Source organism: Macrobrachium nipponense, chromosome 21, assembly GCF_015104395.2.
Source record: "Macrobrachium nipponense isolate FS-2020 chromosome 21, ASM1510439v2, whole genome shotgun sequence".
NCBI classification, from domain to species: Eukaryota; Metazoa; Arthropoda; class Malacostraca; order Decapoda; family Palaemonidae; genus Macrobrachium; species Macrobrachium nipponense.
The window spans coordinates 63,518,989-63,546,779 of NC_087212.1; the positions used below are offsets into that span (position 1 = coordinate 63,518,989).

General features: G+C 37.3%; 1 protein-coding gene across 1 annotated transcript in view; it reads left to right on the forward strand.

The window, feature by feature from the left end:
• Positions 1–10,204: 10,204 nt before the first annotated feature.
• LOC135197511 (protein ecdysoneless homolog) overlaps positions 10,205–27,791 on the forward strand; it is a 78,667-nt gene continuing 61,080 nt past the window's right edge. The window contains exons 1-3 of the mRNA XM_064224573.1: positions 10,205–10,276; positions 14,257–14,495; positions 17,420–17,537. Of these exons, the coding sequence (XP_064080643.1) occupies positions 14,264–14,495; positions 17,420–17,537 (350 nt within the window). The 5' untranslated portion in view covers positions 10,205–10,276; positions 14,257–14,263. The remainder of the gene's footprint in view (positions 10,277–14,256; positions 14,496–17,419; positions 17,538–27,791) is intronic.

Here is a 27,791-nt window from a genome sequence, read left to right on the forward strand (position 1 = left end):
GCCGTTCTCCATACGATTGATTACTTAGAAAACACGCAAGAAAAGTTATACCGACTTCACCGGCTTACAAACAACACTTGTATATTACTTCTCTACACAAGCAACGAACGGTGATAGTTTTCCAACCGGTGAGTCAACGGGAGACGCCGCGATCCGTCTTGCTTCTGACGCCTGGTTGCGTGGTGACTAGAACTTGGTTTCTGGTTCTTTTATGACTCATACAAAAAAATTCAGATCTCTAAGTTTATGGTCACTCGTAGTCATAAAAATAATTCTGATCAAAATTTTGATCTCAAATTATTATTAATTATGTTCTCATTAAAAAAGAACTTTCACGTGGCTAAACCTGTAGACCCTTTGCTGTGATGTAAATGTACAAACAACGATGGTGAGTCCTGGAGTTGGATGCTTTTAATAATTCAACCTAGGTAACAGGTTACATATATAAATAGTTAGTTGTAATACGCACGATGAATTATCTAACTTCCAGAGAAAGCCTAAAAATTAAATTTACATATATAAAAGACAAGTGTGACATTCGAAAAATGGAAGATAACGGCTGGTGGTACAAACATTTAAAAGGTCGAAGGCAAAATGACATCAGAAGCAAGTATCACTTGAGTATGGTAAATTCTAAAATGAGAGAAAGAAAATCTGCTGGATTCCTGTGTTGGCAGTTGGCAAGGAAACTCTCCATGTTTGTATTTCCAGATTTTCCTAATCACTGCCTCCTATCAATCCTTTGCTGCAATGCATAATCCAGTCTGTTAATGTGCAGTACGGCGAATCAAATTAACCCGCTTACAGATTGATCTACAAATTTGCTAGTGAAGGTCGACTTTGATAAACTAACGTATATCTACGTGTTTTGTTGAACTTTAAAGATAATCCTCTCCATCAGTTGATAAAGTATTGAATTGCGTCGTTTTCTGTAATGAAAACAACCCTGCTCCCTATATGGATATAGCTCATTTGTATAGATCATATACTATGAGAGAGGGAGTATTGTCTGTCATTGTACTATAGACCAGGGATTCCCTGATATGACAGGGTTCCGCGGAGCCTTAAGTTTACGCACGAAATAGTGAAATAGGTGTGTATTACTATAGAAAATGCTTAAGGAGAAGAAGTACTAATTTGTATTTAAGACTTCTCCATTTATATAGTTATTGAATTTTTTCAATATGCAAAAGAAATCTAAGACTACGCTACGGACATGTCGTCTGTTTGCATATGTTTCGTGTGTTTAGTTGCAACCTCATAACAGTTCAGTTACAAAAATAAATTACAAGTCAAGTACAGCCAGTGTCACAGAGGATAAGCAGATAGTGGGTATTAATAACACGTAATATTTTTAAATTTGTAGCGAGGAGCTTCTGGCGTGTAAGGGCGTTTCTAAAGAGTGCTGTGGTGGTCTTAGTGTGTGAAAAATGTAAACAAAAACAAAGCAGAATGATGTTTCATCTTAGCAGGGATAAATAGCAAAGTTGATTTAATCAGCGTTAAAGTTGCTTATCAACAATTCTTACATTTCTTGAGTTTTCGTTATGACTCCACATTCTCTCTCTCTCTCTCTCTCTCTCTCTCTCTCTCTCTCTCTCTCTCTCTCTCTCTCTCTCTCTCTCTCTCTCTCTCTCTCTCTGCATCTTTTCCCACTACTATATGGGGTTGATGTTTCTGACAGCTCCCCTCCACCTGGCTCGGACAAATATATCGTCCTCTGACAATTGTTTGCCTCTCAGATCTTTAACTACATCCATCCACCTTCGCTTCTTTGAATCTTTAGTCTTCCTCTCGCTCTCCCACCTGCAGTCTTCTTTCCTGGGCCTTCTTTGCTAGTTCTACGACTTTAGTAGTTCCTCTTATTCTTTCATTTTCTTTTATCCTGCCCATTTTTGATACTCCAACGTCCACCTGAGCATTTTCATCTCTACCGCATCCAATTTCTTCCCGTGCACTCTCTTTACCGGCCGCCATGTTTCTGCCCCATACATCAAAGCTGGTCTCTCTACTCTCTTAAGGGGCCCATACACGTTCAAAAAAAGCGTCAAAATTTTGCATCAAAATTTTGATATCAAAATTTTGATGCAAAATTTGAGTGTGTGTAGGACGTTTTGATGTCAAAAAAAGATTTGAAGCAAAATTTTGATTTATCAAATCCGTTTGATATTTTTTGACGAGTCGTCAAACTTTTTTTGCGTGTGTGGGCTCCTGTCAAAATTTTGATCAAACTTTTTAGTTCGCAGGTGACTGACGAGGAGATAGGATCGCCATGTCTGTGAAGAAGGAGGCAGAAAAGAAATTTTTGATTGAAGTTTTAGGAGTGTAGAGCCAATGCTGTTTTTATCGCTAAATTAACCATGACTGAAAAATATATTTCTAAATATTTCTATTTTGAGGCTTATTATAGTTGAAGTACAGAATTTTTCAATCTAATTCGTATATAAAGTATTTTGAAAGCCAACTATAATTTGATTAAAAAAAACCATCAAACAGTCAGTATTTTTCATACATAAAATACCTATTAATTCTCTCATTACAAACAAAGATTAAGCCTAACGTTCTAACTTATATAAAGTACAGAATTTTGCATAAAAGAGTCGTGTAATTTAATCTGTATATAGCTGACATAAAGGAAAATCAGGTACATCATTCAAAAAATGTATTCCCTTACTGAACGATCAGTAATTTACATACTAGATAAATAAGTATGCATGTCCATTTTTCTTTGACAAGAAGAATTAGATGTAATTTTATGTTAAGTAACCTATAAATTGTTATGAAAAATTACTGCGTAGAGTTTTTGACGTCACAAAAACCCTAGTCTAGTAATTTTCCCGTTTTAAAAACCAGTCTTTTGACCATTTCCGACGTTTACCAGGAGGTTTATCAGTCCAATGCCAACACTAGTGCTATGGCCACTGATGCATCCATGTCGAAGATTTTGACAATACTGAATTTTGATGGGAAAAACGCCTAAACGTGTGCGGGCAATTATGCATCAAAATTTTGTATCAAAGTTACACGTCAAAATTTTGATGCAAAATTTTGACGCTTTTTTTGAACGTGTATGGGCCCCTTTAGTCTCATTTAACCTTTACGTTGATTCTGCGGTCGCGCAAGACTCCTGACACCTTTCTCCAATTTTTCCATCCAGCCTGCGCTCTGTGTATTATTTCTACATCCAAATTTCCATCATCAGCTACGGTTAAACCAAGATTCCTAAATTTTACTACTCTGTTCAACCTTGTCCCTTCCGTACTTATCTCGGAGTCTTGATCTTCATTAAAAATTAAGTATTCAGTCCTCTTTTTACTTATCTTTAATCCCCTGTCTTCCAGTACCTTCATCCTTTGCCCTAGTTTTGACTCTACTACCCCTCTGTTGGCGCTACACACATTCAGTGTAAAGTTATATTAATAAAATGTATCGTTACTAATATTTAGGACTGTGAAAAACAATTACGTTCTTTAAAGATGAGGATTAAATATGTTTCTTCCCTTGTGAGTTGCAACTTTCTATATTAGAAATACTACACTTAAAAGTCTTTACGAGGTTTGATGATAATAATAATGATAAGGATGATGGTGATGATGATGATGACGATGATGATTATATCAGATCTACGTGACATTTACCTGGAAGTTACCGCGTCGTGCCCTGATTATCTCTGCCACAAATGATAGTGACAAAGAATATCCATGGTCGCAAAAATGAATGCCTCTAGGCATAATAATGTCAAAGAGAATTTAAGATTATTTTATTAACCTATCAATTTCCAGCTCAGCCTCTAACTCTTACTTCAAACTCTTGGATGCAGATTTGTTATTATAGTAATTTCACATCAACCGTGCATTTGATGTCTAGGCCAGTCCTTTACGACTCTCCTGATTGGCTGTTGATAAGCCAATTACAGGGCTGGAAACTCTCAGTCTCTCGAGAGAGTTCACATAAGTAGGATGTATATTCCAACTCTCCTGATGAATACTTTTGAAAGACGTATCCCTCAGGAGAGACGGAACATGCATCCTCCTTGTGTGAACTCTCGAGAGAGACTGAGAGTTTCCAGCCCTGTGATGGGCTTATCAACAGGCAATCAGGAGCGCCGTAAGGGACAGGCCTAGACATCAAATGCACGGTTGATGTGAATCATACTATAGTCAGGTTTATTTTACCAACTCTCAGTGTCTGCTTGCGGCGTAGATGTAAAGTCAGTTTAATATGATTTTTTCATGAACTGTTCTAACACTCGACACTCGGAGCACTGTAGGCAGGCTGCTGCTGCCACAAACACCGTGTCGCTTCCTAGCGTCAGGTTTAACACGACTTGAGTTTTATATTAAAAATTCACAGTTATATCAATAAATAAACTATATTTTTTGTAAAAAGATTAAAACGAAGACTTTCGAACACCTGAACGGTATTCCTCACCAAGGAGGAGAAACGCCGTTCTGGTGTTCGAAAGTCTTTGTTTTTATCCATTACAAATAATCCCATTCTTTTTATGTAACTGCTTTTTTTTATATACAACAATTTAATCACGACACTACGAATTTCCTAACACTACGTATACTTGACAAAGAGTTTTATTTTGGCTACAACTACAATTTTGGAATAGCTTGCCTAGTGCAGTTGTGGAGTCTTTTTATCTCTAAATATTTTGTAAGGACAACGTTTTTTGCTTAAATGTACAGATGTAGTTTTCTTGTCCGCGTTGTACCTCATATCATTATATTAAGCACTTTGCGACCTTGCTGCCGACATAGCATTCATATGTCTTAACTCAGTATAGCAAATAATATTCATGTATACGTATTAGCATGTCAAGAAACAAATCCGGGTCGGAGCGTGTCATTTTTGTCAGTGTCGGTCGCGCGCTACAGATGCGTCCGCACACCTGTTTATAACCTGAGCTATACTGAGTTAAGACATATGAATGCTATGTCGGCAGCAAGGTCGCAAAGTGCTTAATATAATGATATGAGGTACAACGCGGACAAGAAAACTACATCTGTACATTTAAGCAAAAAACGTTGTCCTTACAAAATATTTAGAGATAAAAAGACTCCACAACTGCACTAGGCAAGCTATTCCAAAATTGTAGTTGTAGCCAAAATAAAACTCTTTGTCAAGTATACGTAGTGTTAGGAAATTCGTAGTGTCGTGATTAAATTGTTGTATATAAAAAAAAGCAGTTACATAAAAAGAATGGGATTATTTGTAATGGATAAAAACAAAGACTTTCGAACACCAGAACGGCGTTTCTCCTCCTTGGTGAGGAATACCGTTCAGGTGTTCGAAAGTCTTCGTTTTAATCTTTTTACAAAAAATATAGTTTATTTATTGATATAACTGTGAATTTTTAATATAAAACTCAAGTCGTGTTAAACCTGACGCTAGGAAGCGACACGGTGTTTGTGGCAGCAGCAGCCTGCCTACAGTGCTCCGAGTGTCGAGTGTTAGAACAGTTCATGAAAAAATCATATTAAACTGACTTTACATCTACGCCGCAAGCAGACACTGAGAGTTGGTAAAATAAACCTGACTATAGTATGATTCACATCAACCGTGCATTTGATGTCTAGGCCTGTCCCTTACGACGCTCCTGATTGCCTGTTGATAAGCCCATCACAGGGCTGGAAACTCTCAGTCTCTCTCGAGAGTTCACACAAGGAGGATGCATATTCCGTCTCTCCTGAGGGATACGTCTTTCAAAAGTATTCATCAGGAGAGTTGGAATATACATCCTACTTATGTGAACTCTCTCGAGAGACTGAGAGTTTCCAGCCCTGTAATTGGCTTATCAACAGCCAATCAGGAGAGTCGTAAAGGACTGGCCTAGACATCAAATGCACGGTTGATGTGAAATTACTATAATAACAAATCTGCATCCAAGAGTTTGAAGTAAGAGTTAGAGGCTGAGCTGGAAATTGATAGGTTAATAAAATAATCTTAAATTCTCTTTGACATTATTATGCCTAGAGGCATTCATTTTTGCGACCATGGATATTCTTTGTCACTATCATTTGTGGCAGAGATTTTTAATTACGGGCTGCTCTGTGAGCAAGAGCCCGTGCTGGCACAAGGCCAGCTTAATCTCAAACAACAACAAGTAAATAAATATTACGGGCTGCTCTGTGAGCAAGAGCCCGTGCTGACACAAGGTCAGATTAATAAAAAACAACAACAAATAAATAAATTCCTACGGGCTGCTCTTGAGCAAGAGTCCATGCTGGCATAAGGCCAGCTTAATCTCAAGCAACAAGTAAATAAATGCTACGGGCTGCTCTGGGAACAAGAGTCTGTGCTGGCATAAACCCAGCTTAATCTCAAACAACAACAACATAAATAAATTATCAGTACCTGTCTACCTGTCTGTCTCTTTAAATCTTGAAGTTTTAAGCGATGAGCAAATTCATTTTGCCTTTTGATGACAAACCCTGAATTGAGGTGTTTCCGTTTTCTGGTCTAGTCCCTCATTTGGACCACTTTTGACCTGATAAGCTGCTGTTGGTTGTCCAACTGAAAATTGTAAGTAATCAAGAAAGAATGTGAAGTTATTAAAAAATAATGGATTGCTTTAGTTTTTTTTAATTCTTCTATAGAATTCCTAGTTCGGAGTCATCGGGAGTTCTATATCATCTCAACATTTCAGTTAATATCGATATTTTATGACCAATTTCGTTCACGCCAAGGCCATAACTCTAATTTACGTCATCTGAATTCTAATCAAGAGGTAACTGTAACTTAAGCACTCAAAGTTGTAAGCTATTCCAAAATTTTCAAAGTTGGCCTTTCTAATTTACTCTGTCAGCCGTGAAATTTAGTATTCACAAGGTTATCTTTACTTTTAACTGAACATGGGTCTAGAATCATTCTGTTGGCCACTCAAGCCAGCATCTTACAATGCAAATTCAGCTACCTATGAGCTACGAATGTTAATGTCGCTATATTGTTTTCTTAATATGGGATTTACAGAAGGAAGCAAAAACTCCTGGTCATGTAGGATTCTGGCCTCTATTTTATGTCAGGTTTGAATTCATCACTTGAATGCCATCGTTACACTTTTTACGGTAGGTTAAGGGGAGGAGTCCGGTTCATATGTATAATCTTTGACTGGCAATCTTCAAAATTGCTGCCTAACAGTACTTTTATTGCCCATTGACCGACCATTGTAACAACTACTTCGATAGAAAGGTGTCACGTTTACGTTAAATTAATGAATTATGTTTTGCTTCTGCAAAAATTCACGAGCTTTTGACTTGTTTGTTTGTTTTTTTACCTAGAATTGAACCTAATTTACCCTAGGTGTGTTTCAATGAATGAACTCTTTCATGAGTAACAAAAAGTGTCAGTTATTTTATTATTTAGTATTTTTTTAAATATGGATTTAGTATATAAAAAAAATACTAATGTCCATTAGTCACCCCCAACTGGTGCGGACATCTGGTCTCGTTCATTGATGAAAACCCACAATCCACGTGAGGTCAAGTTCTGCAGGACTGTTCACTAATCAGGGCACATGTTTACCTCTTAGTGGCTCACAGATTGGTGTTAACAAGAATCCTGAATTATATTACAGAAGAATACGGAATAGAGGACACTATAGCATAATGAAATGCTAAAGCTCCCACAACTTCTATGCGTTATGTGCAACTATGTATTCATTCACATTATACTTATAAGCATTTTCTTTCTGAGGGAGTGGCACTAGCTCCATGCCCTTTTCTACACATGTCATATATTATCTTGAATATTCGGTCCGTGAAAAACAAAACCACTATTACAAGTAAATAAATTAACCACTCAACCACATGCACCGATGCTTAAGGAACTTATATATTGATACGGTAGATAGATTTAGTAAAGCAATACTGTCTACTATGAACTGTATCATGGGGGAAAAAACTAGTATAGGAATAGGTACAATTTTCCATGTTGAAATGGAACACATGAGGCAGATGAATGATTTCAGTATTATATATATATATATATATATATATATATATATATATATATATGTATATATATATATATATATATATATATATATATGTATATATATATATATATATATATATATATATATATATACATATGTGTGTGTGTGTAAAAGTATTTACAAGAACACACTAATGAAACAGTATTCAATAACAAAAGCAAACACTAAATTTAGTATCACTTCTTCCCCGCTTTAACCCATTTTTATATGGGGTCGCCTTTGTGAATGAGCCGTCTCCATCGATTTCTGTCCTGTGCAATCATTCCCGTTAATACCTTTCCATAATATATCTTTCCCTACACAGTCACGCTATCTCTTTCTTGGTCTTCCCTTCTTCCTTCTACCCCGCACTTCTATTTCCATCGTATGCCGTCCATCATGATGTTCCTCTCTTCGTAACAGGTGTCGATACCATCGAAGCCTTCCCTCCTGTATTTTCTTTGATATATTTCAACTACCTTTGTCGATCCTTTTATATACTCATTTCTAATCCTATCTTCCCTTGTTACTCCCGACATCCATCTCAACATTCTCATTTCTCTGAAATTTAGTATCACTGGTGCAATGAAACTATCTCTCAAATGGATCACACAAAAGCAAGCAAATGGCATTAGTCTATACCCGTAATTCAATGGTTTCAGACGTGTTTCCGAGTTTTGTTCACAAGATGTCTTTATAAGATGATGATACCGATTACTACGGTAGGTGTAATAGTAGAGCAGATCGAATACTAGTGGCATACCTAGTCATGTCAAAATTGTCATCCTATGATTTTAATTTTCTTACTGCGTCTTGTTACTTGTTCGTGCATTATGGCTTAGCTTGGTCTTTTCCTTGTTGCTGTTGTTGAAATAACTAATTGTTAGTTAAATTGTTCTTCTAAGAACTCGTAGTCATGAAAATGTGGAGATAATGATGAAATTTACTTTAGATTGTTGCGAGAGTTTCATAATGCGACACAAATCGTAGTGGATAGTTCAGTGTTCAGTCCTTTTCAGCATTAAGAGATTTTTTCACTTGATATGGTGGTAATCTAAGTCTGGAATTATCAATTGTTTTTAACGCTTATTTCCTAATCTACCATAACTAATCCTACGCTACTAAAATCCATGGTGGTGTTTGCATTGAAAATAAGTTAGAATTGTGTTCAATATCTTCAACTCAAACCGTTCAATTAACAAGCGATAGAAGTATTTGTGGATGATGAATTTACACTTAATCGAATAACTTCTGTTATAAGACAGATTGACAGAATTCCAATTCTTGTTTTGAAAGGGTTACTTCCAACTTATTCGCTGACCTTTTGTAATTCCATATATCTTATACAAAACCTAGCTCTAAGATTGTGATTTGAGACAATGTTATTGGAGTCAGTGACTCCAAAAGTTTTGCGACTAATAATTCAAAATCAGCTCGTTTTATTCAATGACAATGATGTTTACATTTTAGATTGTTACTGGTTTTGTGTTATAAGTGTTTCTTCCAGAAAATATACAGTACCAGTTAGGTGCTTGAAATATGTAAAAAAAAAACTTATCATCGCATACCAAAATACATTCTTATATTTTGTATCTAGTATCTGTGATTCTAGGATAATGCTATTGTTTTGCGACGTTTTCAACTGTGGTCCTTTATTAGTACTAGTGTATCTAAGACTATTAAAAGCAATTCCATATACATGTCCTCTTTTTGTTTACATCAGATTTTGCTTTTCAGGCTTTGTACATTTAACATACATAAATTTAAAATCAGATATCCTGCAATTTAAGCATATGATTATTTAATTTTATGAAAACGCTTTTAAGGAGTGCTATTGACGGGGAAAGTGTCCTTTCTAACAAGGCTTACCTGCTGTAATCATTGCGAAACGATTACCAGACTGAATAAACGTTAGCAAGAAACGTTACCTGTGAGCCAGAGCGTTCTATGTTTTGGTTGGAAAGTGGTGTCTTTAGTTAGCCCGCCAGTGATACGGTTCTCAATTCTTATTACTAGGTAGTGGTGCACAGTCCGCCTTTTCTTATCTGGTAAGATGTTTCTCTACTTTGAAATATTATTTTTCCTGTTTTACAATAGGTTGGTGTTCTTTAGAATTTAGCGTGAACAAGCCAAAGCAGAGCTTTGTAAGCCCAGACAAAGATCAGTGTCTTTCTGCAGCGCAATTTTAGGTGAAAGGAAAGTAGGTTCCCAGGAATGATTGTCGATTTTTGTGCATGTGAAACGTAATTTTACTTGGGAAATATTAATTCTACTTAAATATGATGTGACGGTGAGGTAGGCCGATGACTTAGAGATCCTAATCATAGACCGAGACCTAGACCTAGACCTACCTAATGGCTAAAATTAGGTAGCTAGGAGGATGTCTAGGATAAGGTTCCCAGTTAACGTAGTTCCTATACCTACTAGGTAGTTGACGTAATGTAGCTTAGCGTTTTGATAGTCAGTAGGGTAATTATGTACAAATTAATGACCAAATAACAGGAATTGTGGCCTTTTTTTGGCTCTGGTAATCTCATTCTTGGAGTAGGCTAGGCTAGACCACTTTGTTTTTGTTCCCTTAACTATCCATGGCATTAAGCGGCCCCCACACGCTCAAATTTTTGGTCCAATATTTTGATGTCAAATTATTTGACATGAATTTGATCGTGTGTGGTGTAATTTGATGGCCTAAAAGGTTTGATGTCAAATTTTTTACTGATCTGATTTCAGTAGATATTTTTTGAGCCAACGTCAAATAATTTGTGCGTGTGTGGTACCTAGCAATAATTTGCGCAAATTAGTTAGTGATTAGACATAATCTGAAGAGGACGTGCGCGGCCCATCGTCATCATGGCTCCAACAAAACATGAAAAGAAATTTCTTCTTGAGCTTAATGATGTTTATAGAAGTTTACCACAACTTTGGAACATTAAAAGTGACTGTTATAGTGACAGAAATAAAAAAGAGATGGCATATGAGACTCTTCTACAGAAATTCTCTCTCTCTCTCTCTGTAAATCTTATATTCATTCCATCTTGATGCTTAAGACAATATCTTTTTATGTCTTGGATTCACTTCCTCGTGCTGAAGTCCCTGCATTTATATAATATATATATATATATATATATATCTATATATATATATATATATCTATATATATATATAAATATACATATATGTTATACCTATATCATAATTTAATAAAGGAGCATGACCAAATCGTTCACGACACAAATACCATTGCTGGGCCCACTTTCGTCCCTTTCGTTTGTGTGTGCTCTTCAACGCTAAGCCAAGAGCCAACGCTGTATATGCATCCATGATGACACTCGGGAGCAAAATGAAAATTTAATGAGAAGTTTGAGCGTGTAGGGCGAACGTCAAACCGTCAAATAATTTGACATAAAAAAATTTGACCAAAAATTTGAGCGTGTGTGGGCCGCTTTAGGGTAAAAAACCGCATGGTACAGGGGTGGACCATGTACGATCAATGTGTACAACCCAAAAAAAAGTACATTATAACACATCCTGACATCGGAGATGGGCATCAGACGCGACTTCTTGTTGGTGAGAACGGAGCTAAAGACCTCTACTCCGGTGTCAGGACGCGTTATAATGTACTTTTCTTGGGGTTGTACACATTGATCGTACATGGTTCACCCCTGTACCATGCGGTTTTTTACCCTAGGCCAATCAGAGCCCATTCCCCTAACAATGAGTTTAGCCTAATGGGACCTTGACGAGCAAAGGCCATTTAGCTAATTTGGGAGAAAAAATAAATTAGAAAGAAACAAAGAACAGTTATGAAATATACCTAGGTAGGCTTGCTAGCTACATAACACTCGGAATTTGAGAGAATTGGTAGGTTGAAAGCAACCCTAGGTAAATCCTCCCCTTTTTTCTTTCTCTTCTCTTCTACCTCCTACCTAGTACTAGGTAGGCTTCATTACTACTAGGTAGGAAATGAAATTTTAAAATCTTGTTCGGGTTAGAAGATGAAGATTTTCCTGGTATAAGCAACATTTTAAACATTTATTTCTTGACATTACACTGTTACTACCTAGGCTATTACATCGTGTAATTTCTTGGTATTACAAGAATAAAGGAAATTCACTAATCCTGACAAAAGGGTAAGATGCCATAAAGTACTTAAATTATTAGATTCTAGCTTACCCTAACCTAACCTCTTACGTCACATAGGATTCAGTGTTCTGTCTGAATGGCTGAATATGCTGCACATGGATCCTCTCATTCTACATAACTTTGCATGTGCTGCTGTGTCCTAAATGACCTGGGTATCAGCCCATGAATCTCCCTGACCTTTCTAAAAGGAAAAATGTCACATGTCACATACCTAAAAGGACTACATCCTTACTTAACCTAACCTTTCCACAGCCCTTAATGTACCTTGAATTTAATCTTTTGGAAGCTAGACTTATTGTCTAGCAACTTTTATGAGGACTTTGTGCATTTGCTGCTCCCACATGTTCTGCTAGGAGAAAGTACCTATTCCTTGTTGTGCACTTCTTAAGATGCTGCTTTTTTATTTTATATAAAAAGGGAAGGGAAATTTTAAGTAGCGCAGCAACTCGTGTAGTGTGCACACATCCTGTGTATTCAGTGGTTTTAGCATCATTGATAAAGAACATGGAAGTTTGTTGATTAATACAAAGAACACACGTCTTTGGAAGGTTGTGTTAAGACTAATGACAGAGGGAAAAGGAAAGGTATGTAGTTTATGAAGGGTACATGGTTTTATGAAGGAGTAAAAAGTCACAGAGGTGAAGCAGTCAAGATATCCAGAGCTACCACTGAGAATATGTATACTTCCCTAATTAGCTACTGTGATTAGATGCATATTATGAATGACCAAAATCTGATTATGTCACCTTGCTCCAACATAGGTCTATAGACAAGCTTAGTGAGATGTAACATAACATTTCTGGGGAAACGAATACACGAAGTTTAGACTTAATAACGGATAATGACTGAGCAATTTATAGTTACAGTTGAAATGATAATGATCTTAATACAGTATCCTACGTAGTAATAATAAAACTAAAACTAAGAATAGGAACTCTCAGGTAATAAGAAGCAAGTTAGGCCTATAGTGTGATCGTGCAAGGTAGCATCCTTTTCTCCTTAGCCGTTGAAACTTTAGTGAGAGAATTTATAGAAGCCAGAAGAAATACGTATACGTATGTTGATCAATAGAATGGCACGAACAAACATGATAAGTCTAATATAATTTTGGATGATATGCTAATAGTATGCTGTTTGGCTAATGTGGTTTGTTCCATGTGAATGATGGTTTCATATGATCCTAGAAACAACACTTACGTTAATTTTTTTTCAGATATTTTCTCTTGTTTCTTCATTACTCAAAAAATGTTTGATCTGTTCAATGGAAACCATTATTGTAAGTCCAGGACTCACTGAAATTCTAAGTAGTAATATAAAGAAATTTGTTTTAGTTCATGCTGAAGCAGTTCAACTGAAAACAGTGTGCTTTAATTGTTGAGATGAAAATTAAGTCTGTAAGGACACTGACGTTTTAGCAAAAATGGTATGGCTTGTTTCATGATTGACCATTTCTCACCATTCACTTTTCCTGCCTTGACTCAAATGGAGAAAAACCTACCTTTGAGGTAATGAAGCCTGATATGTTTTCTGTTTTTTATACTAAAATTAAGTGCCACATATATGGTCAGGCATTAATAGGCAATCATTAAGACTGTACAGTTGTTATCATCACAGGGTCATCAGCATAGGGTCGGCTGATCCTCCCCCAGCTGAAAGGTCCACTTTTTCTCTCTCTCCCTTTTTGATTTGTTGCCCCTCAGTAAATCAGGAATTTGAGTATCACTCTTACCTTGGTACATTTTGACTAACTGGTGTCATTCTCCCTTGAGGGTAAGCATTCAAGTTTTATAGTGTATTAGACAAACTTCTGCAGTATAGTACTGTATGTATACTGCATTACATGAACATTTGTTGCACACCTCTTTTGCATTCTGATTGGAAATTGTAATTGCCCACTGACAAATTAAATGTGTCAGTTTCTAGTAGATACGAGCATAAGTGATGCTCCCATGAATAAGGTTTTAATAATGCTGCTTTGCTATTTGACGTCCAGCAGATAAACTCTCAGTCTTTTGACAAGTGTCTGTATAAGCAGTAGATTTGTTTTTATGAAGATGTAAAGTTTTCTTAATTTCCTCATTGTACTTTCTGTTATTGGAATGTTGATTTGAGAAATTTACTTTTCTTTTCAGATTCAAAATGGCTTGCAGTCTCTTCAATAGTAAAAGGGTCATGGAGGAAGAAGAAACTATAAGATATTGGTTGTTTCCCCACCTTGAAAATGGTACTCCTGTTGTAGATGAGGAAAAGCTTGAGGAGTTGATTTCTAAGTTTCAAGCTCACATTGCTCTGTATACTCATCAGTATATTTGGAATAATCAGCCATTTATTTTAAGAGTAGGTCAGCGCTCTTCGGGAAGTGAACCTGCAGGTTAGTGTTATGATATATCCGATAGGAAAACAAAATTTTAAGCAGAACAATATTTTGTATATACAAAGTATAAACCATTTTGTTACTTGAACTTCTTCAGCACCATTATCCACTTCAGTTTAGGAGTCAGTTGACTAAATAAGAATTATTCTTGGAAAGGAGCTCTTCTGTCACTCACCGTTGCTCTCCTTCTTTTGATATTTCCTTAAGAACGCCATCAACCCTAGTTGGTCCCATATAAATTTTTTAAATATTGTACAATATTCAAAATAATGTTAAATTTGGTAAATAGAAACTGTATTGTTTTTGGATATCAGTTTATCTAGCTTCTCACGGGCATCAGTCCCTATCCTGTCGATATTTCTTTTGGAGTTGGACTGGAGTTTAGGATGTCTGTACCTCCCAATAAGTAAAAGTCTATCCTACTGTTAAGACCAAAGGTTTTTTCGCGTATGAACAAATGAAAAATTTTCTAAGACAATTTGTATTTTTCATAGCTACAAACTTGAGGTCTTAATGTTTTACTGCCCACCTCTAGCCGCCCCTCTTATGACATCCTGGGTTGGGAAAGACTAAATGCAATAGCGTGGGTGCACGGTCTTTGACCAGTTTTCACCCGATCTATGCACGTGTTGCCAGATCTCAGAGATTCCTTGCTTTTTCATCTCCAATTTTTAACCGGATCCAGCTAGGTGCTAGAAAATTATCCTGTTGTTAAGACCTCATGTTTTAGCTATGAAAAATACAAATTGTCTCAGAAACTTTGTCATATTCTCAAAAGTGTTTGCACAGTTAAGATAAAGTTTATAAGGATTTTTATAAAGATTCCTCACTTGTAAGAATTTGCCACAGAATTGAACTCCTAATATAATATGTACACTGATTTTAACATATAATTCTGCAATTTAACATTCTATAATATGCTTTTAATATTGTAGAATGTTAAATTGCAGAATTCTATGTTAAAATCAGTTTACATATTATATTAGGAGTTCAGTTTACAGGTATTTACAACCTCTGATGGCCCATAATGTGACTGATGAGAACTACTGTAGTAATGATAAAATATAATAATAATAATAAATTTTATTTGGGAAAAACTCTCTTTTGCGAGATATTGTTATTATATACATGGAATATACAAAGTATAGACAATAACATACACAGTCTAGATTCATGAGATAACAAGATAAAAATGATAAATCAGCAATATCCACACAGTTGCTGAAGAAGTATAAAAGATAGTATTCATAATACGTAATAGTAATAACTGTAATAATATTAAGAATAGTAGTTAAAAAAATATTAGAAATCATAACAATTAGTGAACAGATTGCATTATAATTAAATTCCAGCTAGGGACCTTGGTTGGTTACAGTAGTCAGGTCCAGAAAGCTAAGTGCAAAAATTGAAAGTAGCAAAACTCTATACTGATAATATTCACAGTAATAATAATAAAAACAGGAAATACCGGTAATAACAATAATCATGGAAATATAATAATAATGACAAATTTTGTAGATGACACTTTGGAAAGATAGAGATTAAATCATTTAGGGAATAGATGCCCCATTTTCCCATCTTTCCCACAATTTAGATCTTCTTGCTTCACTGCTTAGGATGCTTTGTATGAGTGAATTGTTGCTGTTTCTCAGTCAGGTGATTGGACTGGACATTATTCGTCTTACAGTGATTTTTAGATTATCCAAGTGGTTTTCTGTGAACATCTGTGTGATGGAGTAGTAGGGAGGAGTGTTTGTGAGGCATCTCAGAATGTCATTGTGAATAACAGTGATACGTCTCATTGCCTCTCAGGTATAGTTCATCCAAAGGGAATGCCCATATATGCATACTGTAGCAGTACAAGTGGAAGAGCATCAGTTTCATGTCATGGTAACAAAAGGCAAACCTCCATGCAATCATGTTGCCAGTTGCACATAGTTTACGATGCCTCTGTTCTATGTCTGCCGTATCTTTTAGGTTGTCGGTGATAATGTGACCCAAATAGCCCAATTTAAATGTCTAGTGAGTTGTCAAAGTGTAAAATTGTAGCACGGATACTATTTCCTTAAGAACTGTGATAGTTTTCTTTAATGCTGAGTTGGAAAAGAGGAGAGGAAATAAATTTGTATGCAGTTGATGTTGCTCTCATGATGTCACCAGAAAAATATTTTGTTATATTCCAATTCACTCTAACTGGTAGAGTATTGTGATTGAATAAAAAGTGAGCATATTTGCCTCATATGCATTGAAGTATTACAATAGCTTTTGTATACCATACTGTATCAAGAGACAAATGAAAACAGTTCCTCAATACTGTGTACATGCATAGCTACTTTTAGCCTATTGAGAGAGTTAAAAGAAATTTGGGAACAGGGGAAATATTAACCAGTCTCATCTCGCCATATCTTTGTTAAAACTTAAAATGTTTAACACTCAGTTGGAAAGGAGGGCAAACATGCTAATCTGTCCTAAATATTTTTTGTGCGAAGGTGGTTAATATCATCACACACATTCATTTAAAGATGAATTATCGGTGCAGATGAGCAGGTGTTGACATCCTGAGCAAAAACTTTCTACTGATGGAAGGAAGTGAGAGATTTAGATTTGTTGATCATGGTAAAGAGGGGGTTTGGCCTTTCTCTTACACCACCTAGTGTGGTTTAGAGGAATCTCCTTCCTTTAATGTAAAACATGAACTTTAAATAAAAGTTAATATTTGCTCTAATAAAAGTTAATATTTTGCACTGAAATAAAAAACAAAAGTATATTAAGAGACTTGAGATTTCTTAAAATATTAGGTATTCCAAATGTGCTTGGAGCATGGTTATAATTTAGAAATGACAAATGTCAGTGACACTCAATAAAATTATAATCTTGTATAGAATTGGTGTGGAAATAATATAATTTTTCCTTTATTTCAGATACACTTGACCCTCATATTTATGGTTCAACTGTAGTGGGTGATTTCTTGGATGATGAGTGGTTCATTGTATTTCTTCTAATGACCCTTACTCAGGATTTTCCTGGCTTAGTATGCAGGTAAGGCAAATGAAAAAGTGTTCCAAGTTCATACATTTTTTAGACTCAATCCTTAAAATGTAGGTACAAACTTTAGATAAGCAGTCCAAGTGTGAGTTGTTGCTATTGCTTAAAACTGCAGCATTCTTGGGATTCTTGTGTGGGGGTAGGGGGGTGAGCCCCTCAGACACCTCAGTTTTTTGGGGTATTGTAGTATTATAGCTTGCATGCAATATAAACTTTACATTAAATCTCTGTGCTGAGACTTCTTCAATGTTTTATGTCATTCAGGGTATTTCCTTTACATTCTTACCTGTGCATTAATTGTGTGCAATCTTGCACTAGTACAAATCCTGATGGGTATATATGAAGAACAAATTTCACCGTTGCAGAACATATCACTCTGATATGTAATGATTACTTTCTAAATTTACCAGTGAGAAAAACATGTTCTCTTAGGGTATAGAGATCTTTCTCAGTGAAGACATATTCTTCTAAAGCTTTATTTTGTGTAATACAGTATTCAATATTAAGCTTTGGTCTCTGATGATTGCATTCCTCATTAATCACTGTTGTGATGTGTACGTTAGTTGTGTTGCATCCCTTAGTCCCCCGCTGAGATTTTACATTTCATCCATCCCATTTGTTTTCTTTATGCCTAGTTGTCCAACTTCTTTAATATTTCTCATGTTATATCCTCTGGTACTGGAAGGCATAGATTCCTCCTCACCAAGAGAACTAGAAAATTTAGCAGAAATTGACTGCAATCTTTCAAGATATTTGCAAAGATGAAGTATTTTACCATGACCTAAATAAAAAAAAAAAAATTAGAACTGATACCTCCAGTGGTATAATGAAGCTGAAGGAACCCTTGGTTTCCCCAGAGCCTCAAGTTCCTTGCAAGAACACAAAGTGATCCATTGAAGTAATTGTCACTTGAATTTTCATATTTGTAAGAATGAGTAAAGAACCTGTTCTTTTCCCATCTCTTCTCAGCCCTCGCTTATCTTTTCTGTTTGAAACATTTTGGTTTAGCCAAACCTTTATGACAGTCCTTGCTCCGAGCAAATGAAGGAATGTTTCCCATACTGTTTTTATTTACTGAACTTGGTGAAAACTTCCCGAACTACTTACTGATTTGTGCAGCATTTTAATAAAAGCACCAACTTCTTGATTAACTAAAGTCCATGAAAGTATAATGATCTCTAAACTCTCGTGACAGTCTACCTGAAGTATGTAACTCAGTAGCCCACCTTTCACCTTTCTCCTCACTGTACCTCTTTGAAGTGTGTATTTCTTCTCTCAATCATCACATTTAAACTATAGCTAATGGCTTATTAAAGTTATTAGTAGCATTTACATCAACTGTCATTTTCATTCTGGGCCCATTGCTTTACCGATACATAATATACATATACGTACTGGAGATAAGTTAGACAAAATTACGTATGTGCCACATAATTATTTCTTCCCCACAGAGGTGCAGGCCCTTGTATGTTTTGTGGATATCCTGCCACTGAAGCTTGAAAACAAGGTTTTCAGATTTGGTGGAATCTTATGTGGGGTTATGGGAATCAACCCACTCACACTTGTATGCAGCTTCAATTTTCTTTGAACTGGAGTATTGTGTATCTACTCATGCACTCCAAATTGGTTGTTGTTGAAGCTTTTTCCCCAATTTCTTTCATTTGTTCATGATTGGGGCTTGTTTGTCAGTAGTGCTTCTCTCAATATTTGGAGTGATGGTTCCAGATGGTTCTGTGCATAAGAATGACCAGTGTATTTGTCTTGTTTGTGTGTGTGTGTGTGACTTGTGTCTGTTTGCCATTGACCTTCATTCTTTGTTTTTGTCTTGCAGATGCTAGGAGTGTTTTCAACTTTGAGTTGTGCTGAGTTTGTCTTGGTCTCCTTCCCAGCAGGAGAGATATAATTTAATGATGAAGAGAGTTCTGTCAATGACTTCTTAAGGAAATAAATCATTGGTATCTCTTCCTCTCCATTCTATGCATATTCATCCCCTGCACCTCCTCCTGGTTTGGCACCAACCAGTTCTCCCTTCACTGTGGAGGGTATACACAACCTGGTTGACTATACATATTACTGAGGTGGGAGAATGTGCGCTCACTGGCCACTTCGGTACATGCCTAACCAGAGTCAGCTAGTGTGTCACCAAGACATTCTCAGGAGACAAAGGAGTTGTAGAAATTTAATGTGCCCTAACCTTGGTATTCCAGACCAGCCTTATTTTTTCTTCCAGGAACATTTGATGATGGCCAGAGTCTCTTCACTTGGGGTGGGGTATCAGGATCCAGTTGCTGCTTTGGCATTCCCACAAAATTCAGCTTGTGAATATACTGATGTACATGATGCTTCTACTGTAGCTGCTTCACCAACTCCCATGGATGTGTATTTAGTGATGTGTGCCTCATCCTAAAGGGTTGGAGGAGTCTAGGTTGAGGTGACCTGTGTTTAGGGAAGGCAGAGGAAGTGCACCCATGCATCTTCATCATCCTCCTTACCTTCCATATTTTTTTCCTCTTCAGATTATAGAGAAAGAAATACTATTAACCATTCAATGGGGCAGGTGATCATGGATGAAACAGGTGTTTCATTGAGTTTCTTCATGTCTACCATCTTTTAAATGGATTTTTCCATGCACTTTCACAGGTATTTGACTAGTCACTCCTCTGACCACCCATGTATCCTGGAATTTTGGGAGAGGCCAGTCCTTTGTCAAAGCCAAATCAGTTTCTCAGTAGTGTACTTCCTTAGGCAGGGGTCGAGAATCTTCCAAGCTCTTTCACCCCCCTTGTCTTGGCCAGGAAGGGAAGGAAAAGGAAGAAGAGGTAAGGAGGTAGCTGAGATTGTCATCCCTCCTATCCCACTGTTGCAAATTAGGGGATGGCTGTCACGCCTTTGGAGAACATGGCAGTGACAGGGTTAAACCATAGGTTGTTTGCACCTTTTTGGCTGAGGATTGATCTTCCCTTTCTTACAGGCTAAGCCTGTATCCTGCTTACTTTTCAGGCATATTGAAATATTTTCTACCCTGTTAATAGGCAAAAAAGAAGGACAAGATGGAAGTTATTGATGGTTTTTCTCCAGGCTTTTAGAGTTGCATTTTTGTATAAAAAGACAACACGAGGCTGGATGCCAGTTACTGATCATGCTCCACTGAACAAGTTCATATGTCAGACTCTATTCAAGATGGGAACCTCACACAATCCATGTTGGCTTTTTTCAGAGATGGCAAATTCATTCTTTTGTTGGATCTGAAAGAATAACATCCATCTGTAGTGGAAAATTCTACCGGTCTAAATTGATTTGCTTTGAACTAGCGACCACCTCACAGGTAACTATGAGTGTTAGTGCTGGTGCTGGTTTGGGCCCCACGTATTAGGGATCCACCTGTTATGGTACCTTGATGATATGCTGATCCTGGCATCCTTAGAAGTGCAGTTGCTACAGGATTCAGGTAAAGTTCTCTCAGTTTGTAAGTCTGAGGATTGTGAAAAACTCAGATGTCTTAACTCATCCCCAATCAACAAGCAAAAACAAAGCACATGGGTATGTTGATCAACAAAGTAATTGGGAAGGACTGTCTTTTGGACACACCTCAGTAGTCAGAAAGATCTCGGCATGATTCTTAACCCAAAAGGAATATCTTGCTCAGTTTTGGCAAGCCCTCCTCAGTTAATTGTGATCACTGGGGAACTTTTACTGCTGGGGACAACTCCATATACCGTATATTTCGGCGTATAAGTCGACCAGAAGATAAGTCGACCCCCCAATTCTGAGTAAATTTTTATGATTTTAACTAATATTGGGTATATTAGTCGACTGTTACGGATTTGGGATCTCAGAGACAATGTTACGGCCTCTGAGGGAGGTCCGCTTCAGGTTCGATATGAATTAAAAAAAAAATATATCAACACAAACAGTTGAAACTGGGGATATGAATATAGAACGAAACACTAACACAACAAAGGTTTATTTACAAGCTTACTAACAAAGGTAAATGCAGAATGGTATGTCCTATTTACATAAAAAGACAGAATCTTACACTGCATGAACTGGGGGAACAGTGAGTCAATTAAAATACTTGCAAGTCAATTTGGCAATTCGGCGCGCTGGCTTCATAAATGTAGATCGGCGATTGAGGACGTCCTCTTGACTCCGAATTGCAGAAACTAATCTTCTTGTAAGGCAGGAATTCCCCTACACCTGTAACAGGACCTTTTCTTCTCTGAAGTCTGCTCGACGTCAAGATAACACGGTAGACCACACCGGAAGACGACTAGACCAACATCCAACCAACTCTCGAACAACTTTTCTTCTTGATTGATGCTTCGTCGGTTCCTTCGTCTCTAGTTTCTCTCTGACGATCAATGCTGCTGATCTCTCACTGATAATCTGATCGGTGGCTCTTACTACCTGGTGATCTCTCTCTCTTTTACAATCTCTTCCTTCTACGACCACTGCTCTCCAAAGTTCGTTCGTCGTATTTATACGGCACTCTGGGGGCGGAGCCTACGGCGAACGTCACCGACTCCAGGGATTTCTAGAACTTCTTAGATGAATCTAGACCAGGTATTGCATCAGAAAATCGTGGCGTTTCTCACGTAACATTGGCGCGTTTTTGCGCTCCACAACACGCCCGACGATTCTGGAACAACCACGAACATAGGCGCCTCCAACAGTGGCGCGAAAACCTCCTTGCTGCCGAACTTCTCGAAAATGCGTTCTCCTTTCCTTTATCTTTCTTTGCTATGAAGCAATTACCATCAGACGCACCCCCCCAAAAGAGAAAAAAAATGAAATCAATTGATTTTATTTTTTTCTAAAGAGAAGCAAAAATTAAACAACAGGGAAACAATTCTGCATAAAGCTTTAATCCAGTCAAACACGCACACTTCCCCACTCACACTCACTCGTGCGATAACAGAAAACGGCTATTAGGCTACTCATTCTGAGAAATCTCTAAAGAGGCTATCAGCTAATACATTATCCTTCTCTCTTACTTTTTCCGTTTTCTGGACTCTGATTAAAACTTATAAATACTAAAACACCTATTGTGTTTTTCTCAAAACTAATCTAACTCAGTAACACTGTTACACGGGCGGAGGCCAAGGCACGGGGCGTTCTTTATAATTCTGAAGCAAATTTACATTCATTGCCTTTGCTCTACTCTTACCCACATTAATTCTATAATGTATACTTCCCCTCTCCTCTAACACTGAAAAAGGACCTTCGAACTTATAAGGTAATAAAGGACTTTCTCTCGAGACTAGTATTAAAGCTTTATCTCTTACACACAAACTTCTCTCTTTTGCTCGAAGATGAGAGTTTCTTTCAGTTTCCCCTTTACTTCCGTTCGGGTTTTCTTTTGCTAATTGCCAAGCGCTTCCGTTCTCCTCCACTAGATGCCAAACATCTCTTAAATTGTTTTTATAATAATCAAGATTAGTTATGCAATCATCTGTACCCTTACTTCTAGGCAAAGTTCCAAACATATTTATAATTACATCATGAAAAGATAAGCCTACTGAAGGAATATTACACAACTGAACTCTGGGAATTACTTGAATCGGTTTCCCTGCAATTTGATATTCAAGACAGCTTAAAACATATCTCTTAAAACATACATCATTTTTCATCTTAGGCCAAAAGTATGTCCTACTAATAGACCTGAAAGTTTCATTTACTCCTAAATGTCCTTGCTCATCATGTGCTAACTTCAAAACTAGTTCACGAAGCTTTCTAGGAACTACTAATTTTCCAGGGATTCCCCCTTCACTACCTGACTCAGGACGAACATAAAGACACAAAACTTCGTCCTTTAAACAAAAAGTTTCCTTACACACATCATCGAGATCACCATCCAGCTCATATTAAAAAATTCGGGTTAGTGTCTCATCCTCTTTCTGCAACTTGACTAGCTCATCCTTATCCAAAATGTTAGAGCCTAATTCATCACCGTAACTAGTACTAGATACTGGCACATTTACTACGTTACTCTCGACAGCTACGCCTTCCGTTCGGCTATTACTGTCTACGATAGAGTTAGGTCTCTCAGCCCCATTCATGCCAACATCAACCTCGCTACCTCTATCACACTCGTTCGAATCCACGAACTCTCTCACGTTCGAATCCACAAACTCACACTCTTTCGAATCCACGAACTTACACTCGTTCGAATCCACGAACTTATTATCACCGTAGTCTACGTCTGTATCTAAACCCGACCTAGTTACTACCATTTCAGGCACTGGAATATTCCTCACAACAGGATTCACATTCTTGGATAAAGCTAAGTCATTACCGACAATAATGTCAACGCCTTCAACGGGCAAACTGTCCACAACTACAAGTTTTACTTCTCCTGACACTACCTGACTTTCTAAATTCAACTTCAACAAAGTACAAAGAACACAAGTGTTAGGAAATCCACCTAACATGACTTTCTCTTCCATACTGATTTCTGCCCTGTTCAGCACACACTCTTCCTTAATCAGTGAGATAGCAGCCCCTGTGTCTCGAAGCAAGACTACTTCTCTCGAATCTACTCCTCCAAGAGAGGAAACTACGCCTTCCGACAGAAATTCGCCAAAAACTTTCCTAGTTTCTCTCATCACATCATCCCTACTTGACGAAAGGTTAACTAGCGATACTGGTTTCTTACTGTCCTTCCTTTCTGCTGCACAATTTCTCGCTAAATGCCCTTTCCCATTACATCGGAAACAAGTTAATTCTGAGCCACTATATGCCATTCTACTCTTACAAACCTTAGACGTATGACCAGGTTTTCCGCATGTATAACAGGAATAGTCACTTTTACTCGCATTGCTATTACTAGGACTGAAACTTTACTGCTTTGTACTCTACCAGACGAAGGATCATTTCGTTTCTTACTAACACTCAAATTATGAGTTAGACTATATTCGTCAGCTAGCCTAGTTGCTCCTGCAAAAGATACTTCTCGCCTATCCTCTATATAAAGTTTAATTTCAGGGGATACGTTATCTTTGAAGTTTTCTAACAACACTAAGTTCTTCAAACCGTCAAAATCCTCAACCTTAGCAGAAGTTAACCAATCAAAAAACAGCCTATCTAACTTCTTACCCTATTCTACATACGTAATATTTTCATCCTTTTTCAAATTTCTAATTTTCTTACGGTACGCCTCCAGTACTAACCTATACGCGATAAGAACAGTTTCTTTCACGATATCGTAATTATCACATTCCTCCTTAGACATGCAACTATACACAGTAAGTGCCCTACCACTCAAAACTGACTGCAAATATAAAGTCCACGTTTCTTTAGGAGAACCTACTCGTTCCATTAACTTCTCAAAACACGTGAAATATGTCGTAACATCTTCCTCATCAAACTTCGTTACTAATTTTAGCACTGCACTCATACCTAACGTTTCAGCTTCGTTTTCGTTCTCGCCTGACCAACTGTTACGAGTACTTTCCCTTAACCGAGCAATTTCCAACTCATGCATACGTTCTTTCTCTCTCTCTTCCTGCTGCATTTTCATTATTTCTCTCTCTTGCTGCATTTTCATCGCTTCTCTCACTTTCTCTTGCTGCATTTCCCTCTCAGCTGCTCTTTCCTCTCTCTCAGCCGCTCTTTCCTCTCTCTCAGCCGCTCTCTCATCTCTCTCATACTTTTCTCTTTCTTTCTTCTCAACATACTCACGGAGATCATTCCCCTCTAGACCTAGGAGCTTACCTGACTCAATAAACTCTTTCACCATCTCACTCATTCTGATTCTTTCTATATTCTCCCTGTTTCAAACTGTTAAAGTGTTGATAGCCTAGGCAAGGTCGCCACAAAATTTTACGGACCCTGAGATATCTCAGAGACAATGTTACGGTGTCGAAATATCCTGGAAAGGGTCGACACAAATGTTACGGATCTGGGATCTCAGAGACAATGTTACGGCCTCTGAGGGAGGTCCGCTTCAGGTTCGATATGAATTTAAAAAAAAATGTATCAACACAAACAGTTGAAACTGGGGATATGAATATAGAAAGAAACACTAACACAACAAAGGTTTATTTACAAGCTTACTAACAAAGGTAAATGCAGAATGGTATCTCCTATTTACATAAAAAGACAGAATCTTACACTGCATGAACTGGGGGAACAGTGAGTCAATTAAAATACTTGCAAGTCAATTTGGCAATTCGGCGCGCTGGCTTCATAAATGTAGATCGGCGATTGAGGACGTCCTCTTAACTCCGAATTGCAGAAACTAATCTTCTTGTAAGGCAGGAATTCCCCTACACCTGTAACAGGACCCTTTCTTCTCTGAAGTCTGCTCGACGTCAAGATAACACGGTAGACCACACCTGAAGACGACTAGACCAATATTCAACCAACTCTCGAACAACTTTTCTTCTTGATTGATGCTTCGTCGGTTCCTTCGTCTCTAGTTTCTCTCTGACGATCAATGCTGCTGATCTCTCACTGATAATCTGATCGGTGGCTCTTACTACCTGGTGATCTCTCTCTTTTACAATCTCTTCCTTCTACGACCACTGCTCTCCAAAGTTCGTTCGTCGTATTTATACGGCACTCTGGGGGCGGAGTCTATGGCGAACGTCACTGACTCTAGGGATTTCTAGAACTTCTTAGATGAATCTAGACGAGGTATTGCATCAGAAAATCGCGGCGTTTCTCACGTAACATTGGCGTGTTTTTGCGCTCCACAACATGCCCGACGATTCTGGAACAACCACGAACATAGGCGCCTCCAACAGTGGCGCGAAAACCTCCTTGCTGCCGAACTTCTCGAAAATGCGTTCTCCTTTCCTTTATCTTTCTTTGCTATGAAGCAATTACCATCACATCGACCTATAAAATGTGAGGCCAACCGTACGCTCAAAATAAGCAGCAGGGTAAAACGTATCATATAAAATAACCTGAATGTTATTATGGTACATATGTTGCTCTACTTACCATAAGAAATACAGGTAATATACTCGGTATACTAACAAATCTGTGTAATATATAAAAGATGAGTACCGACAAATATGATTAGAAATGACGAAACGAAAGATACGTTACTCGAGTGTAATGTAAACAAACAAAGCGCTAACTAACGCTGCATAACAGCCTATGTACAAACTGCCACTCAAGTTAATGTTTTGATTGGGTTGTTAAAACGATGTGCCGGTATTTTATTATTATGTTGGAATATTCCTTGACCATTGGTTCTTCTATGGCATAAACAGGCCCATTTGAGGGAAAACGAACCTGCAGTTGATTTACCAGATTCAAACTGGGATCCTTAGATGAAACCGTGAATGATAATTTGTTTGGTGAATTGTTTAACTCAAGTGACGATGACTCAAGTAATTTTTGAAGGATTTTAAATACGTATTTACTATTAAATACATTTTTTAAAATTTAAAGTGATAACTAAAGATTTCATACCATAAATGTTTTTTAACAATACCCCGGTAAATACAAAACTCTCAGAGTGAACGCATCCTTCTCAATTACTGTACTATAAATGGCTACGCAATGTTTACACTTGCTGTGCGATTGGGGTTTCTTCAAGTTACTTTGATTTTTTCATTTTATTTAAGGTAATAGATGTTCTAATGTATTATTATTGTCGTATTACAGTGTGAAATGTTTTTAATACTGGTATTTACATACATAGTTACCTCAACAAGGCTGTCATTCTTATTAGCCAACTGTAAAGCCTGGATTCCTGTACCATATGCTAAAATAATAAAGATTCACTTTTTGTTACTGTTAGATAAGTCGACCCCCTAATTTTGGCATGATTTTTTGGGGCTAAAGGGTCGACTTATACGCCGAAATATACGGTACATTTGCATCAGTGGTGTCTGAAGCAGTACTGGTTGTGCACTATTGTACTGCTGACATCCTGTGTTCCTTAGAATGGAAGTGAAGGAGTACCTCTTGTGGTGGATGGACAACAGGAACATCCTCATGGAAGTTCTGAACTCCTACATCCCATGCTCACTTCTGTGACTGTAAGGATGACATTTGCATGTGGAAGATCAACACCAGTCACATTCTTAAGATGATGCGTCTTGCTTAAGGAGTAAGTTTCCTTATCAAAGTGAGTGTTTGTATCCTTGTGTAAACAAATAGCAAATTTTTAAGATTTTGCATTTTGCTAGATGAAAGTCTCATTGTTTTGTCATGATCCCACCTCTAACCACCCCTCAGATGCCCTGTTGTTGAAGGAAAACTGAGAATATGCAGAAGTGCAGGGTTTGGTTA